This window comes from Telmatherina bonti (genome assembly GCF_933228915.1).
Source record: "Telmatherina bonti genome assembly, chromosome: 11".
In the NCBI taxonomy this organism is placed as follows: Eukaryota; Metazoa; Chordata; class Actinopteri; order Atheriniformes; family Telmatherinidae; genus Telmatherina; species Telmatherina bonti.
Window position 1 is genome coordinate 31,147,995 of NC_136629.1, and position 17,070 is coordinate 31,165,064.

General features: G+C 37.4%; 1 protein-coding gene across 1 annotated transcript in view; it reads right to left on the reverse strand.

Moving 5' to 3' along the window:
• The window catches only part of LOC306762377 (ryanodine receptor 2-like), a gene marked incomplete at both ends in the record, with an annotated part of 78,355 nt that extends 62,593 nt beyond the window's left edge, over positions 1–15,762 (reverse strand). Inside the window, 18 exons of the mRNA XM_079248820.1 lie at positions 507–748; positions 3,746–3,879; positions 4,197–4,315; positions 4,569–4,664; positions 5,546–5,681; positions 5,760–5,943; positions 6,564–6,685; positions 7,259–7,417; positions 7,592–7,748; positions 8,163–8,237; positions 8,329–8,425; positions 10,422–10,545; positions 11,206–11,318; positions 11,788–11,866; positions 12,002–12,076; positions 13,593–13,697; positions 14,137–14,256; positions 15,715–15,762. Of these exons, the coding sequence (XP_079104946.1) occupies positions 507–748; positions 3,746–3,879; positions 4,197–4,315; positions 4,569–4,664; positions 5,546–5,681; positions 5,760–5,943; positions 6,564–6,685; positions 7,259–7,417; positions 7,592–7,748; positions 8,163–8,237; positions 8,329–8,425; positions 10,422–10,545; positions 11,206–11,318; positions 11,788–11,866; positions 12,002–12,076; positions 13,593–13,697; positions 14,137–14,256; positions 15,715–15,762 (2,185 nt within the window). The remainder of the gene's footprint in view (positions 1–506; positions 749–3,745; positions 3,880–4,196; positions 4,316–4,568; positions 4,665–5,545; positions 5,682–5,759; positions 5,944–6,563; positions 6,686–7,258; positions 7,418–7,591; positions 7,749–8,162; positions 8,238–8,328; positions 8,426–10,421; positions 10,546–11,205; positions 11,319–11,787; positions 11,867–12,001; positions 12,077–13,592; positions 13,698–14,136; positions 14,257–15,714) is intronic.
• Positions 15,763–17,070: the final 1,308 nt, after the last annotated feature.

Sequence of the window (17,070 nt, forward strand, 5' to 3'; positions counted from 1 at the left end):
GCTGATGAAAAACAGCAATCACTGCTGTTATTCTAAAAGTGACTGAGATTTCAAAATGTCTAAATAAGGTTCTATCTTTTACATTTCGCAGCTCAACTACTTACAGGCAATAATATAAATCTTATAAGTAACAATATTCTATGATGGCATTTATTTGTCTTTTAATAGCAGAAACTATATGAGAATATTCATATCAGGAATTGCTGTGATAATCACTGTGATTACACTGTGAAGGTTACAGTTTTAACAAAATCCAGTTGTGATAGAGCCATAAGAGGAACCTGTTGTAGGGGGTCATTTTAATATCCTCTTTAAATCTTTAAATCTGTGGCTCAGAAATAAACTTCATAGATCAGGAAAACTTTGTTGCTGCTTACTATTTTACACTCCTACAAAACAGGATTAGTGGGAAACAAGATTATAAAGACATGTTTAAGGGAGAAACTCCACATAAACTGCTTTATACAGACCCTTCTCTCTTTTTTTTTTTTTTAGCCCTTCCTCACCTGACCAGAGGTGTAGTCCATCAAAACCATATGAGCAGAGGTCGTTTCCCACTCCATTCCCACCACAGCCCTCTCCTCCTGTGGGCCTTGGCTGGTAGCCTTTAGCGCAGGCCCAGCCAACACGCAGATGCGTCGGTTCAGGTGTGAGGAAGGGGTCGACATGATCGACAACCAACTCATAGTACCACCTCCGATGCTGGGCAGAACAATCTCCCATATCCAGGAAGATGTTGGGTCTCATGCTGTGGTGAAGTTGTACAGAGAAGAAGACACATAATAATCAATTAGTTTAAAAGATACAATGTGAGAATTACATCTGGTGGTAAGAACAGACCTGGGAAATACTTCAAATCATAAGCACAAATAAAAAGGAACGGTGGCCGTCAGTGGCCAAAATTCTTCCAGATGGAGTGGGCCAATTGCAGACTGAACTTTCAAGTTGCCACTTCAAAAGTGTGTACTTTTATGTAACTTTTATGGGGTTACGTATGCCTAATAGTGCTCTGTCGTTATCAAGCCAGAACTGCAATTTTAAAGCACAGGATTCTCCATTCACACAGAGATGTTTGTCCATTTGGGGGCAGTGTAGTAAAAATGGCAGTACATGTATGGCAGCTGCTATGTATGTGGACCCATTGCAAGTAAAAATAAATGTTTTACTGTAAAAGAAATAAACAAAAAATGGTATTTTAGTAAATAGATCATTACTGATAGAAACTCTTTTAAAAGTAAGTGTATTAAAATTTTCAGTCACTGAACTTTGATTTACATGCTTTACTTTCAAAAGTTAACATATGCAACCCTATAAAACCACTGATCATTGTGCAATAAAAGAAAAAAAAAAAAAAAAAAAATAAAAGAAGTATAAAGCCAAAGACAGGCATCAAAACTATAGGAAAACATAGGTTAGAGCAAATTAAACATGTCATAGATCCCTATATTTAAGTAAAAACCTACTACTTCAGAATCTCTTTCATTGAAAACTGTGAGTTACTCAATGGAAGAGAAACTTTGCTTTCTCTTACAGAAACCTCGTATGTACTGCGTACTGGTCAAGGCAACTTTCAAAACAAAAATCTAATGAACTGGAAATACAAGAGAAACACAGGGAGAAAGGCTCTGGTAAGAAAATCAATACAGCCCTCTTCGCATAGCGCATCTGTTTGCTTCATTATTATGGTTTTCAAACATCATATGCAGGAACTTTGATTAAAGAATAAAAAAAATTGCTAATGGTTTCTTTAAACACAACACTGCTGTGTGCTTGCAGGCAGAGATTACTGAAGGAGTATCCATCCATCCATTTTTTATACATGCTTATTCCTATGCAGGGTAGTGCGGGGAGTTGGAGCCTGTCCAAGCAGCTACTACACAAGAGGCATTTAATGAGTAAAATAAATATATACTTTTCATACTGTCTAATGCAAACTGAGCACTTATATATAATTCTTTATTATCACAACCAGACAGGAGAGCATCTCTGCTCTCTTCTCTAAGGTCTGCTCACTGACGTCAGTGCCAGCAGTATCCTGATCTTTTTAATTAAACCAAGCAAATTAATTATGATTTTTAACTTTAAAACATTTGCTACCACAGATAGAATTATTTTCAATCGTAAAAATATGAACAACGTTGGTCAGATTGGATAAAATGGACAAAAAATAGAACTATACATGCGAGCATATGGACAAAATCTTAATTTAAGGTGGGTAAGGAAGAAAAGAAAAATAGATAATGGGATGATGAATGTGTGAATGCAAAAAAATATACCGCTGAACAGTTTAACTTGTGAAAATGTAAAGTTAGTAAGAGAGAAATGACTATGGAGGAAGAGACATCGAGAATGGACTGAGCAGGTGCGAAGAGCGTTCAACAGAATAAGATATAAGGGCTGCCAATAGAAAAGAGCACGATAAAATGATGCAGATTTTACAGAGAATGAAATTAACTTAAAGAAATTCAAAACACAAAACACAGACAAGTTCACTGAAGAAAAAAAAATCAAAATGGATCAGACAATCAGACAAGTACAGAACCCCAACATATTGCAGCAATTTATACTGTGAAGTATGATGAAACTGAAAGCCCAAAAATGAAGTTAGCTGACTCATACAGCCTCTGGCAGTGGGCACCTTTTTCCAATATCTCACTGAAATCATCTGAGATGAAAACATTTTTGTTCTGACATCAGCTTTGCAACTCTGATCTACTCGAGCAAAAAGAAGTACTTAATCAAACCAAGAAAGGTGAATATGAAAAATAAATTTTGAATAAAAGGTAATCAAATGGAGATGAGTTACGTGCTGTAGAGAGAGAGAGAAATGAGAGGACTATCCAGAAAAATTATCAAATTCAAAGGAAAAAATTAAATCAGTGATTAGATTTTCAAGGTGATCCAGATCACCGCCTGGATCCAGGAAGTTTTTTTTAAAGGTTTCCTCACTAAGGGAAGATAGGGATCATTTTGCCATTAGAGCTTCTAAACTCAAAAATAATCCCCACAATCACCAGCAAAAGAATCTCTCTGACTGCTTCTAGTATCTTTATACACTGTGCAAACATGTGCAGCATTTATTCTAAGCAGCCCATCCATAAATGTAAATAAATTATTAAGGCAAAAATAGAATAGACAGGGCTTGATATGACCATCATTCTGCTGGACAGCGCCATTTCTTTTAGACAAGCTTTCTTGCAATTTCTTCATTCAGCAACAGTTCTATCAACTCCTTGAGAGACTCTCGAAAGCACTTCTTCAAATGCTGGCTGGATTTTTTCAGCTATCTGTCCAAAAGATCCCACCCTGCTTTAATAACGTTGAGGCCTGGGAGGAGTCATCACTCCATAAGACCTGTTGCCACACTGCTTTTTAGTCCAGTTCTTGTATTGTACATATAACCAGGGTGTACCCTGACTCTTCCCAGATGACTGCACAGATCGGCTCCAGCTTCCATGTAACCCTTAATTGGACTAATCAGTATAGAATATACATGAATAAAAAGTGTTGCTTAAGACTTTTTTTCATTAGTGTATTTTTTAATCATAACTTTCGTGAGTCTAATTTCTTAAAAGTTAAATTAATTACACAAATAGACACAAATGAGATTATGTGCAGAGAAATTTGGAAGAAAATGCTGAATAATAACTGGAACAGTAAATCTACAGGGGGAAGACAAACCCAGAGACATTCAAAAAAAAAAAAAAAAAAAAAAATACTGTTTGGCATAAACATTCCCATTTACCTGATGACCTGATTAGCCAGGCATGTTTGGAGAAGCAAATCTCTGTCTGCCAGCAGGCTGTCACAGATGAGGTTCTGATTGGAGCGCATGGCAACACCATCGCACACACACAGAGAGCACAGCACCTCCAGCACCTGGAATACAACCCGTCAGCACTTCATACAGCAATAGCTCAATAAAAGGAAATTATTCAACACCAGGCGACAGATTGTAAACAGCTATTAAAGGCTGTTACAACTGCAACACTTCTCTCTGTTTTTACATGAGTGGAACAAATATGTAAGCTCAAGTGAACATTTTAACAGACATTAAAAATCAAAATAATAAGAAGTTTGTCTTTCCATCAAAATCTTCATCGAAATTAACTTCTGCAGTAAACAGAAAGTTGGCAATCACAGCATATTTTGCGCAGTATTTTTCATGACTCAAACAAAATCATTCCATGTTTTACCTTGGGGTTGCGTCCGTGCTTGTCTAGAAATGAGACGATTGACTGAATATGTCCCTCTTTGATGCCATTTAGTGCTACAGGACTCTCCACTAGCACACAGTGTAGAACTTCCAAGACTCCTGTAAATGCAAATGCTTATTACTAAAGGAAGGTGGGACTGTATTTACCTCTATATTTTGACATTAAAACTAATGGTAACACCGAATGCACAGTGTACTCATGGAACAATATAATGCAAAGCAATTGATGTAAAATTACCAGAAAAGCTTAAAAAAAGTCTGAAATTTTCTCATTTTCCATGCACTGGATTGTATAATGCAATTAGATAACAGAAACAGGACGGTGGATAAAGAACCTGTAAATCCAATTAACCTGAAGATGCCTCTAGCCGGTCGAGCCTGCCAATAAGCCAGTCAACAGAACTTGAGAAATGTGCACAGTTGACACGGTTTCCCCGGATCAGAGCAGCTGGAGGAGGAAAAGTAAACGGCAACCTTCAGTAAAATGACTTCAGTAAAATCCCTTTTGTTTTTATTCACATCTTGAATAATTCTGTTGAAGACGTGTGTGTGCTACATCTTGTTAGATCTTTTTAGCACCCACAATTTCACTGTATCTGACACTGTAATGACAATAAAGCCTATTCTCTTCTTTTATGTTCTATTCTATTCCATAAAAACAGCAGATTGACACTGAACTGGAAAAAATGTAAATGTAAATGTAAATGTAAATGTCCTTTGTTTACATTAATGTAAACGAAGGACAGCTAAGATTTAGTATAGTTTCATATATTGCTGTTATACAACAGAAGTTGTCCTGGATTAACCAACAAATAAACAAGTTTTCTTCTTAATTGTTTGTCTCATCTCCTTCAGTAACTCCTAATGCAGCGTCGTCTTTAGTGGAGAATGGAACAGTCAGTCATTTTCTTAACTGCTTATCCAATTAAGAGTTGCAGGGAAGCTGGAGTCTATTCCGGCTATCATTGGGTGAGAGGCAGGGTACACTCTGGACAGGTAACCAGTCTATTGCAGGGCCAACACAGAGGTCACCAGTCCATCACAAAGATACAAACGACCATTCATGCTCACACTCATTCCTAAGGACAATTTAGAGTAACAGACTAACCTAACATACATGCCTTTGGACAGTGGGAGGAAGCTTGAGTACCCGGAGAGAACCCACATATACACAGGAAGAACATACAAACTCTAAACAGAACCTCCCCACAGCTGAGGCTAGAACTAGCGACCCTCCCTCCCAACCGTACCAAGCCCCCAATCATACTGAGTCTAAGACTATACTGGTGTGGATGCACCCTTAGATATAAAAGATGCAATAATTCTCACCTAGTAGCTCATAGAAATGGTTGAGGATAGCCTCCCATCCTTCTCCTGTGTCACTCTGAGCAGCCTCAGCAAAATGAGAAGCACTGCTGTATTGGTGTAAATGGTCAATACAATCAAGGACCAAATCTATCACACCCTGAGAAGAAAAGCATAATTAGGATAGCCAACAAACAATCAAAACTACTGGACCTGCTATGTTTATTGCTCCACTAACCTCTTCTTGAAACATATCCTGCCGTTTCTTTAATGCGGCCGTGCTGTTCTGTTTAGCTTCATGGCTTTGCCCCTCCAGAGGAGGTTGGAAGTAGTTGATAAGATCCTGGAGACTGCATGTTACTATGTTCATTGGCAGGTCAGTTGTAGGAATGTTTCCCTCTTGACTGAAACCATCCAGTTTCCTGGAGACAAAAGTGCAATTTTTTTTTTTGTTTAAATACAAATGAATGAGTGAAAAAACAACAACAAATCTGTTTGTATTATAATAACAACCCAGATTTCAAATTAACTGCTAAAACTGATCCATGAATTTTTGTCATTTCACATTATTCTTATTTTAATTTATAACCCAGGAAAATTTAAATACAGTGTGTAGATACAGTAAATGGGTCACAATGTGTAACTTCTATAAAGCTCTTTAACTAAGCAAATCTATGAATTAAGCAAAATAAAGACAAATGCTAACAAAGAGGAAATAAAAACTATATAAAAGTAGATTTTTTTTTTAACCATAATGGCATCTCAGTATTTAGAAATGTTTTGGCATATATTTATGATATGGAAGTGATACAAATCCTTTACTTATATCTTATCAGAATTCTTACTTAGCAGGGCATAGTTAGTAAATATACTACAAATTATTCTGTATTTCCTGTCGAAATAGTCAAACTGTGTTTTCTGTATACCATTGAGACATAAAATTAAGTTCCAAAAACTTATTTTCTAAACGTCATCTTCACTGTTTTACTGTAACCATGCCCTGCTTTCCAATCATTGCCCGTCTTTATGAAGCATTTAGTACCTTATAAAGTGGGTGAACACGAGAATGGCGCTACGGATTAGTCTGGCAGTGTGAGATTCTTCCTTTTGACAACGAGACAAGGTCAGTCCGTCGTCCATGTGACCTTCACCATGCAAAACAGCCTACAGGGGGAAAAAAAAAAATCTTATTTTCAAATTACTCTTTTATTATCAAATCAAATCAAACCAAACTTTATTTCTATAGCACTTTTCGTGCTTAAAAAAACATACAAAGTGCTTCACATAATAAAACAATTTACATCAAATACATAAAACATACACACGCATACATCCACAGTCTCCTTACACCCACCCACAACCACCCTCTCCCGCGCCCTATTAGCTCCTATAACAGTTAAAAGAAGACGAATGGCCAGGTACATGTGTACCAGATAAGGAAACGATATCCTCAGGGTGCATCTACACAAAGGGCTACCCCGACCCACGACCACCCAGGCTATCACCGTGGGGGCCACCCGGGTCCGGGCAGACAGGACCCACGACACAACTGTAAGGCTGCAGCGCTGGATCCCGACCCACCAGACAGGGACAGCCCCCACCGCAACACTCAGGCAGTCAGAGCAGGGGCAGCCCTCGGTGGAGAGGACCCCAATGAATGTTGAGGTGTTGTCTCATGTATCATGAGTCCTGAACTTTCAGTTAATATAAAACGTAAGACTGATTTTATGGTTTCACCTTCCGCTGAGCTCCCATGCGACACTTGGCATCAGCAGCTTGGTAGGTTAACCAGAGCCCGGACTCAACATGCTGACAGTAACAGACAGAATCTCCATATTTGATCTCTGGGATTCCCATGCCATCAGCACCGGTCTTCATGCCAGTATCAAGTTTGTCCTATAAACAACAGTCACCTATCAGGTATCAATACATATGTTACAAGCAAAAAAATAAAAACCCTTTAAGTCAATAAGCAGGAAGTAATTTTCTAAAATAAAATTAAATAACACACTAAACTCCTGGGTTATGGCCTCATAATAACTGAAGAGGCTTAAATTCTTATTTTCAGACCTTTGATGACCTGAAGCAAAATGAAGTTGTCCCAACATCCGCTTTGTCCCGATCAATCAGGTGAAGACCTTTTTCCCCTGCAAGGCCCAGGTATCTCCCAGTTGTCACATGGCAAAGTCTAAATGGCTGTCCCCAGCATGTATGTCTGCCACTCCAGCTAGGGGATGTCAAGAACATTTTTGTTTTTCCTTCCTAACACAATTTTCATTTATTGACTTTTTCAGACAAACGACATAGTAACTTGTTTTCCTTTAAAGGAAATCGACTAGTCCACTTAGCTTAACTTGGTTTTATTATCTTTGTTGTTGAAATGACACATGGGTGAGTGGGGGAAATAAGCAAGCAAATATTTAGAAATAAACAAAACTGAATAAGTGAAATCAAATTTAAAAAAACAAAAAAAAAAACAAAAAAAACTGTATTTATTCCCTCAGGGAAATTGAAATAGAATAATAATAATCCAATAGAAACTTTCTGGGAAAAAAAAAAATGCAAACAGTTGATTCTGGGATATGTTCTTGGGGGTGACAAGCAGCAAGGTAGAGAATAAACAAATCATCTGTGCACTTACACGACCTGTAAGATTTCCAGCCTCCACAGGGAACGGGCATGAGCAGAAACTGATCCACTGTCATAATGCACTATCCTACATTCAGAAAGCATGTATGGTCACAAAAGCAGAGTAAAGGCTGTATTCTCTTGCTGACATAAAAGGAAGCTGAATGTATTAGACTGACCTTTGAAGCTCCTCTCCCTGTTCTGTAGGAGGAATAGTCAGACATGCGTCACTGTGGCTGTGGAACAGCCGCAATGTTTCACCTCCCTTCAGGTAACCTGAAATTTGCACCAAAAACACAAACTATGCAAATTATGTACTGAAAAGACATTTTCCTTCTTCAGTGAAACTAGACTTGCTGCCTACAATGTTTTTAAACAATAAAAACCACAATAAGAACTACAACTGTAACAACAACAAACTGCAGCCAGTGTGGAGTTCTGCTTAACACTGCTGCGCTGTAAGTATGTCTTTTTCATTCTTTACTTTATTACAACCTTTTGACAACGTAAAATCATGGAATAGTATTAATAAGTAGTTAAGTTTGTTTATAAATGTCACACAATCCACATAAAAAAAGGACATGGAGTCCAAGGAACTCTGTCGATGCACTGCAAGAACTCTGTAACAAGAGGGCAAGTGTGGAAAGTTGTCTCTAAAGCCAAGTGCTCCCAGGAGCACAGAGGCCTCTCTGATTATAAAACGGCAAAAAGTTCAGAAATTTCTCATCCCAGAACTGGCTGTCTGGTCAAACTGATTAAAACAAGCATGAATGACATTGGACAGAGATGTGAGAAAGCTCCCAACAGTCACCCTAAAAGAGCTTCAGAGGTCATCTTCAGAGATGGGAGAACCTCTTAAGAGGATGACTATCTGAACAATCAGACCTAAATGTTAGAGCAGATTAAAAACAAGTAAGCACATTTGAAGCTTGTTATAGAAAAAACATGAATTTAAGCTTTTGGATATCTGAGAAGAACAGTACTCTAATGAGAACTATTTACTGCCTGTCTGGTATACACACTGTGTTGTAGCACAGCGGTGAAAACTTCTTAGTAGCAGCAAGGACACACACTGGTTTGGCCTGGAAGAATCCCAGTAAACATTTTTCAAAAGAAAAGATGTATAAACACAACTTTAATACTGTAAGCTAGGGGTGGGAAAATCGAATTTAAAAAAAATCGAAAATCTGGATTTTTTTTCTTCACAATTTTAAAATCAATTTTTTTTTCATATAAATAAAAATAATCCAGGATAAAATTTCTGTCAAATTTATTGATCTTTTTACTTGTCTTTTTGGGCATTATAGCAGAAGAATGATGGTCTGGGTACTGCGTTGTTTTTTCCGAATTGAAATCCAGAAAAATTGTGTGCAAAAAAATAAGTTTTATGAGTTTTATTTTGTTTTTAATCTACAAAAATCAGCAATATCAAAAGAATTTTCAGAATCGCAATTTAAATCGAATCGTTACCCAAAAAATCAGAATCGAATCGGGACAAAAGCGTATCGTCATAGCCCTACTGTAAGTTTTGTCTTTCATCCAAAAATGTTCAATTTGACATAAATACATTTAAATGTCCCCACTCATCTTTTATAATTACCAACTCTTTATTAGACATATTGCCTTTTGTGAAGCATGTTATGTTTTAGCTGATCGAAAAAAGCTTTCAGATTTTCAGGCCCAATATCACTCTTTTGTCAAAATAAATCAGGAATAAAATCCAAGTTCTTTTCACCAGAAATCATAAATGCACACAAATACAGGAAGGTTATAGTTCATAGTTAAACACAACAATGTGTTAGAGCATAAAACTATGGGAGCCTCAAGGCAAGTCTCAGACTTTCCTGACCAGTCAAGCTGAGGATAAATGTGGAGTCATTAAGATGACACTTCCCATTGAACCAGGGGAGTTTGAGCTGATAACCTGGGAAGAATGGGACAAGCTATCCAAATGCAAGTATTTGTAGCAATTCCAAGTCACCTTCCCCTTTCACACTGCATGATAATAAATGACTGAATCGCTTTGTAAACAAGTTTTTTCATTCTGCAAGAATCCTAAAAACATGCCTGTTCTGTGTTATTCTTGTTTAATGAGTGCAGCTTGACTGGAAAATCTGTAAAAATTTCAGCCAAAAATGTTGCTCATAATTGATTGATTATTTTCTGAGATAACTATTTCTTGAATACAGCATACTTCAATTCTATCACTTCAGAAATTATTTCCTTGTTTATTAACACGCTGACAGCAAGAAGAAAAGAGAAGAAAACTTGCCTTGAGCTACTGCACTTCCAGAGCAGATGGGAGCAACACTCCACAGAGTCTGCTGGAAGGCTGCATCCACAATCAGACTGTCACTCAAGCTCTTGTTGTCAGATACAGTGCCAGTGGACAGGTGCTGAGAGGAAAAGGAATAAAAATTCCAAAATAAAAAAAAAGAAAGGCTCATCAACAACAAAAACAACTACTGATCTTTCAACCATAAAAAGGTTATCACAGCCAATTATGCAAAACAACTCCTCAGAGGCACAGAGAAAACAGATGTCCAGTTGTTGCATGAATCAGTGGAAATTGGATTAATTATAAGTTCTTACTGAAAAAGAAAATTTGAGTAAAGATGAAGAAATAAACCAGAAAAGGAAGTGAACCACAAGACCTTTTTTGTAATGCACAGCTTATCACATTTCATGCTCTTTTGAGACGATTGATGTTTAAATTTATACGTTGTTTGGATGAATCTTGTAATTGGATTATAAGAATGTTCACCCAGCCTTCTTTCAGTACCATGAGATATCAGTCTGCTATGTGGAAGCACTGGTAGACATGTCTCTTTTAAATTTGTTTGTATATCTGTATTGTTTTTTTTTGTTTTGTTTTGTTTTCTGTTTGTTTTTTAAATGGACCGAGAGTCTGAATTAAAAAAAAGGAAAGAAATATTTAATTTGTGGATATTCCATGTGTCATTTAATCAATTTTAATGTTATTTGAATGTTAAACTTGACACAGGTATTATATCCACTGACAGCCTTTGTCTTGGAACACTACATAACTCACTCACCAGATATCTCTCTGTGGACACACTGACCAGTATGAGATCATCTCCAACACGAACCTTCTCGCCCTCTGATCTCTGCCTGGACGCTGGATGGACAGTCCACCAACATGCTTCCCCTGATCCACACACATAAACACTTCGAAATTTTATTTGTTTGTTTTATTTGACATGGGCGTTGCATTTGCACATTTTAAATCCCTTCTTAAGACCCACATCTTCTCATTAGCATTTTACCCAGAATGAGTTTGTTTTTATTGCTTGTATTGTTTTATTGTTAATCCTGGTTTCATTTTTTTTAATTTCATTGTTTTGTGTTTTATTGTTTTATGTTTTAATATTTTAATTATTTTATTCTCAGCACTTTGTTCAGTAGTAGCAGTTTGAAAGTGTTTATAAATTAAGTTGGCTTGGCTATATAGTCACACAAATTTGTAGCTGATGCCACACAAATAAACATTTCACTCACAAGAAAAAAAAACACAACACACTAACAAAAGCCATATAAATCATATAGACAGAATATAATGTTGCTTTATAAACAAACAATTGTCCCAACAAGGCAGTAAAAGGTCTAACACCAAATACCTGCTTCATCCTCTTGCAACCCAACATCAAAAGCCAACTTGTCATTGGAAGACTTAGATGAAGACAAGCAGCTCAGATACTGAGAGTGTAACAAACAACAGAGATCATTTATATTTCTGTAAATAAACAAATATTTGTTTCAAATTTTGATGTTACAAATGTATATTAAGGTACAAACCAGATGGTTAGCATCTGCAGAACAAAAACTACTCACCATGCCGCTGTACGAGTGCAGGAACAAGACTGCCTGCCCGTAAAGAAGGGTGCGATGGCTACCTCCAGCTCCCACCTGTAAATCATGTCACAGACAAACTAAAAACTCAATTTAAGATATATACCAAAAGGTTCAAAAGAGTAAAGAACAGAACTCCCCTCAGAAAATATGCTGTTTTTGCAAGAAATTACCCTCACTATTAGAGTTCACTTAAAAATTCTTGCATTTAGTTTTAAATCTTTAAATGCTTTCTGCCTCCTTAAAGGGGTGCTATTATGGTATTTCAAGTTTTCTGAGTTTTCTACAGTGTTACAGCGTTGAATCCTCATCAGACATGTGAACAACACTGTTTTTTATCACCTAAACGCATGTTTGAGTTTGAGTTTCAGCACGCTCTCCGTTTGGTTTCCATGGCAACGAAAAACGCGCCGTTTTAGAGAGTTTTTTCTACTTGGAAATCTTTGTGACGTCCCGGGGTATAAGGTTCGGTGATTGGTTACCTTCTACTGGTTAACAAGGGCATGTACAAATACATCAGGCGGGTGGAAAACATCAGATGAAGTTCTTTCCAACGATGGCTGGTGAGTTTACCAAAGAGAGACATCCTGCTGCATTCATTGCTGTGGGTTGCTGTTTTCCACTTTGTTTTCAGGGTCTGATTCAGGTTCCAGCATATTTCTTCTGTTTATGAGATGTTATAATGACGGCAAAAGCAGTTGTGGTGCGCGCTCCCGATGTAGTGCAGTGGCGGGAGGCGGGGCTTAATGCGGAAGAGTCTCAAGCCACTCGTTTTGCCCACAGGCTGATCTGACAGCCTCCGGAGAGGGTCGGTCTGAAGTAAATAAAGTGATTTGTGACAATAACTCGATCAATCCCAGCCCTTCTGGTCTCACAAATAAAAATAAATTAGCCCGAAATGCACATAATAGTTCCACTTTAAGCTGCAGTACTTTCATGCCATCTTACAGATCACTCAAGTCAGCTGACAAGCTGCTCCTGGATGTGCCAAAGACACGGCAGAAGCTCAAACAGGACAAAGCTTTTGTCGTTGCAGCTCCCAAATTTTGGTATTTTTAGTGTTTTAATTTGTTTTCTGCTTTTATACTTTTATAGTGTCTTATACTTTTATTTATATTTATTTTATTTTTAGATATTTCATACATTTATAGATTTTAAGGCCTTTTATTCCTATGTTAACCACTTTGATCAGTGGTTACTGCCTTTTTTTTTTAAAGTGCCACTGGTTTATAAAGTGGCATATCGAAGCCCAAAGTTGACAACAATTGTTGAAGACGACATCCAGAGCACTATTTCTTGATAGTGGAAAATGTTTAGGGGTTAAGGTAAAATGGTTAGAGGAATTTGGGGACTTCGGAGAAGACAAATCTGCTAAACAAATACAATCCAAGTATTTTTTTAAATTAAGTCTTAGATAATACGCACCTAATGGGGGTATGACAGCTCTTTAAAGAAAAACCTCATTCATTCAGTCTCAGAATGCAGCTGTATTTATTATATTATGCCACACAAATGGCATAGGTGTAAATAATAAACGTATTTCTTTGGATATATTTGGAGTAAAAACACTCACTTTTTTTGCTAGTTGTTCACTTTGAGCCAGCTTTTCCTGCAGGGCTCGGACAGAGAGACACTGGGACAGGACCAATGCACATACAGACAGGTCTGGAGGAACACTCTGGCAGAAACAAAAAAAAGAAAACATGCTGACTCGGGTTGTTAGTTTTATGTCTGTCTGCCTGCTACACAAGCCAAGCACTATGAGTTACAAGGAATTTAACAAACTAACCTGGTGGTCAAAATGGTAAAAAAAAAAAAAAAAAAAAAGGGCTCAGCATTTCATTTAAGAACTACAAATATTTGACTTTGCTGTTTTTACAGAAGTAAACATCCACTTTTGCTTCAATTACCCCAGATTTGAGTACCCGTAGCTAAATTCATATGCAAAGGAAAATGACATGTTGTCAGCTGTTACTTTATTTATTATTATTTCTTCAAACCTTTCGTTTAAATATATGATTAATTTCAGTCATTCCCATTTGCATCCCAGTAACTAAAAAATTAAATGCTCTTGCAAGGAGGAAGAATGCTGCAACAACTGAGGAGCAGCTCTTTACCTTGCAGTTGGAAGTTGGCTCGAGTCGGCAAAGTCTGCTGCCAAACCCTTCAGCTGCAAGACAGAGCTTCAAATGTTCCCCTTGTGAGGTGAAGGTACTCTGTAAAACCACCTCGTCACCCTGAGAAAATGACACACAGAAATGACAATTTAATAAATATTCTCTTGAATGAAGCAAGCCTAGAACAAACCAAGGAATTTATGCGTGAGATGTATTTAAGCCTGTCATGTTAGCATGACTTTTTCTAACAGCAGGAAATAGTCTGAAGCTGCATGTACAGGAAATTTCTGTCATTTCACGTTAATCTTATCTCCATTTAAATGCCACATGGACCATGTCAAACAAATTAGGTGTCTCTTATCTGTATCTATTTAGGGAAATGCAGTAAAAGACAACAGACGACAAGGAATACCAACACCTCTCTGCAACCAGGCTACAAACCTCCATATTGGGAAGACGCTGATCTGTCTGACCCCTGATTCACCCTTCTTTCCACTCTTCATATCAGCAGCACTCTGCAATCAGTTGAACACATTGCCCGCTGCCGAGGCACTGAGCAGCATCCTGAAGGCTAAAACACTTAGATCTATGTTCATGCAGATGCAACAGTCGCCCACTTTTAAACTGGTTCTGCTAGATATGGTAATCTATATAGTGAAGTGTCTCTCTGTGTATTGTAAACCTTACCTTAGAAATCACTTCAGAAAACATAAGAAAAAGAAAATGGGTGAAGGGATGACAGGATGAATGAAACAGCTTTGCTATTTCTCAGAAATTAGGTATTTGAAAAGGGGGAATATTAGAAAACATTTTCCCTGTGATCGACCAACTAAATGAGAAATGGTTGGGCAGGATCTGGGCAGCTTCCTACCACAGCTGAGAAACTGCCCATGGGAGGCCCACTATAAAGCATGGCAGGCATATCATGGAACCATCTCATTAAATTAATTTGCTCCAATCTATCAGTCTGCATTGTTGAATAGGTGTTTGTGTCTCATTTGCATACCAGACACTCTCTGTTTGAGTCCCCGTTATCGGAGGCCAGAGATTACAAGATGTGAGTGAACATCTTACAGCAAGGGCACAATGATAGTATCTCAAAAGGGGGAAAATGGAAATAGCCATGTGGGAGCCCTTTTATATTGTCAGTAACATAGAATCAAGAAGTGATCAAGATAACTGAGAAGGCAGCCAGGAGCTGCATGCTATCAGTAAAATCAGGTATTGTTTAAAATATCTGACTATGCATAAAATAATCGATTTTATTATTATTGTAACTGTTAAATGTTGCTATACCAAGTCTCAGAAATGTAGGTAATAATTTTTATGCAGAAATACTACATACCCTTTAGCCTAAAAATGAACAATTATCCTTTGACTTAGTTTTTTATTATTATTTAAAAGGCAACTAAAAAAAATTTAAATTCTTACAATATTTTTCGATATCAAATTGAATATGACATTATTTCCATCTTAAAAGCACAATTATTTGTAGTTTCTTCTTTGTTTAACAGCTTAACTAGCCAATATCTGTCCCATTTTTTCATGAGAAATTAGTTTGAAATGTGTCTGACTCACCGTTCGTAGAAACTGGAACTCATCGTCGCCTTCCCCAGTATCAGCCATAATTTCTACCTACTGGTCCCATTTGACAGGAACTGTGTTGTGCACGAGACGAAGGAAGCGTGGCGCAGCAGCGAGAAGGTGAACGTGGGCCCAGTGACGTAGGGCCTTCACTCCGTGGGCGGAGTCGACGATGAACCGTTAGAGAAACCGGAGCGTCTTGCGGCGCCATTTTGTCTTGTCAACGATTGTTTTAACAGAAATTTTTAACTAAAAGAAAGGAGTCATTATCAAAACCATAGTTCACCAGTGAATATTGTTGATTAATGCGTATAATTATATTTAGATATATTTTAATGAAGATGACCCAACTTAACCATTATTTCAGCATTTGGGGTGGGGATAATAGTTTCTAAAAAAAGCTGGAGCAAGAAGTTTATTGCTTCTTTTGGGGATGGCTGGTAGAGAAATTGGGGGGGGCTTCATTTAACCCAAATAAGCAACTACACTTAAGAAAATGAGCCCTTGGGCCTGAAAATTTTGACTGACAATTATTTCCAAGGAACTTAACATACAAATAAACCCAAGTCGCAGATAACAAGCAGACTTGGCAACACTGGAGCAGACTGTTAACATTTGCTCACCTTTTCCCTGCTTCAATAATGTGTATCTGAGTGCTAACAGCATCACTGAAGCTTGTCAAATGTGGCTCCTTCTGTTGAAACCGTGACAAAGAGGGAAATTATGAATTCCAGACTCTGAATTACACTAGAAAGTAATTATCCAAGATTAATTTATTTGAAGTACTGCCAGCTGCATTCTGTCTTCATGACTACCTATATGTTTGTGTGTGTGTATGTGTTAAATGTTGTGTTGTTTTCTAGAAGAACAACTTAAGTAATATTGCTTAAGATGTCCATTTTCATAATCCACATTTTAGCCATTTTAGGCTACTTAAGTTCTTGCATCTACCAAAATCCCAGATAGACTTCTCGGCATAAGATTTAAATAGAGGACAAGGACTTGAGCAATCAGACTTTGATGGAAGTCCAGCATCCACAACGGCCTTCTGGCTCCATTTTTTTTTTTTTTTTTTTACAAGATACAGCAGAATCTTGAAAGCTTAAAGCTTGGAACTAAATCTGCATATTCACATCAAACAACCCACCATTTGGATCTGGCTCCTTGGTTTTTCATTATATTTTGCTAAGATGGCCTTTTGTCTGTACTGTACTGAACGCTGAAAAGATATGAGGAGATAAAAGATGGGAGCCTTCCTTCAGAAAAACTATAATTTGGCTTTTCATCATGGAAATATCCATTTCACTGACCTGTTTGACAGTGAATTTACAAAAGAAATTCTGTTTTTCA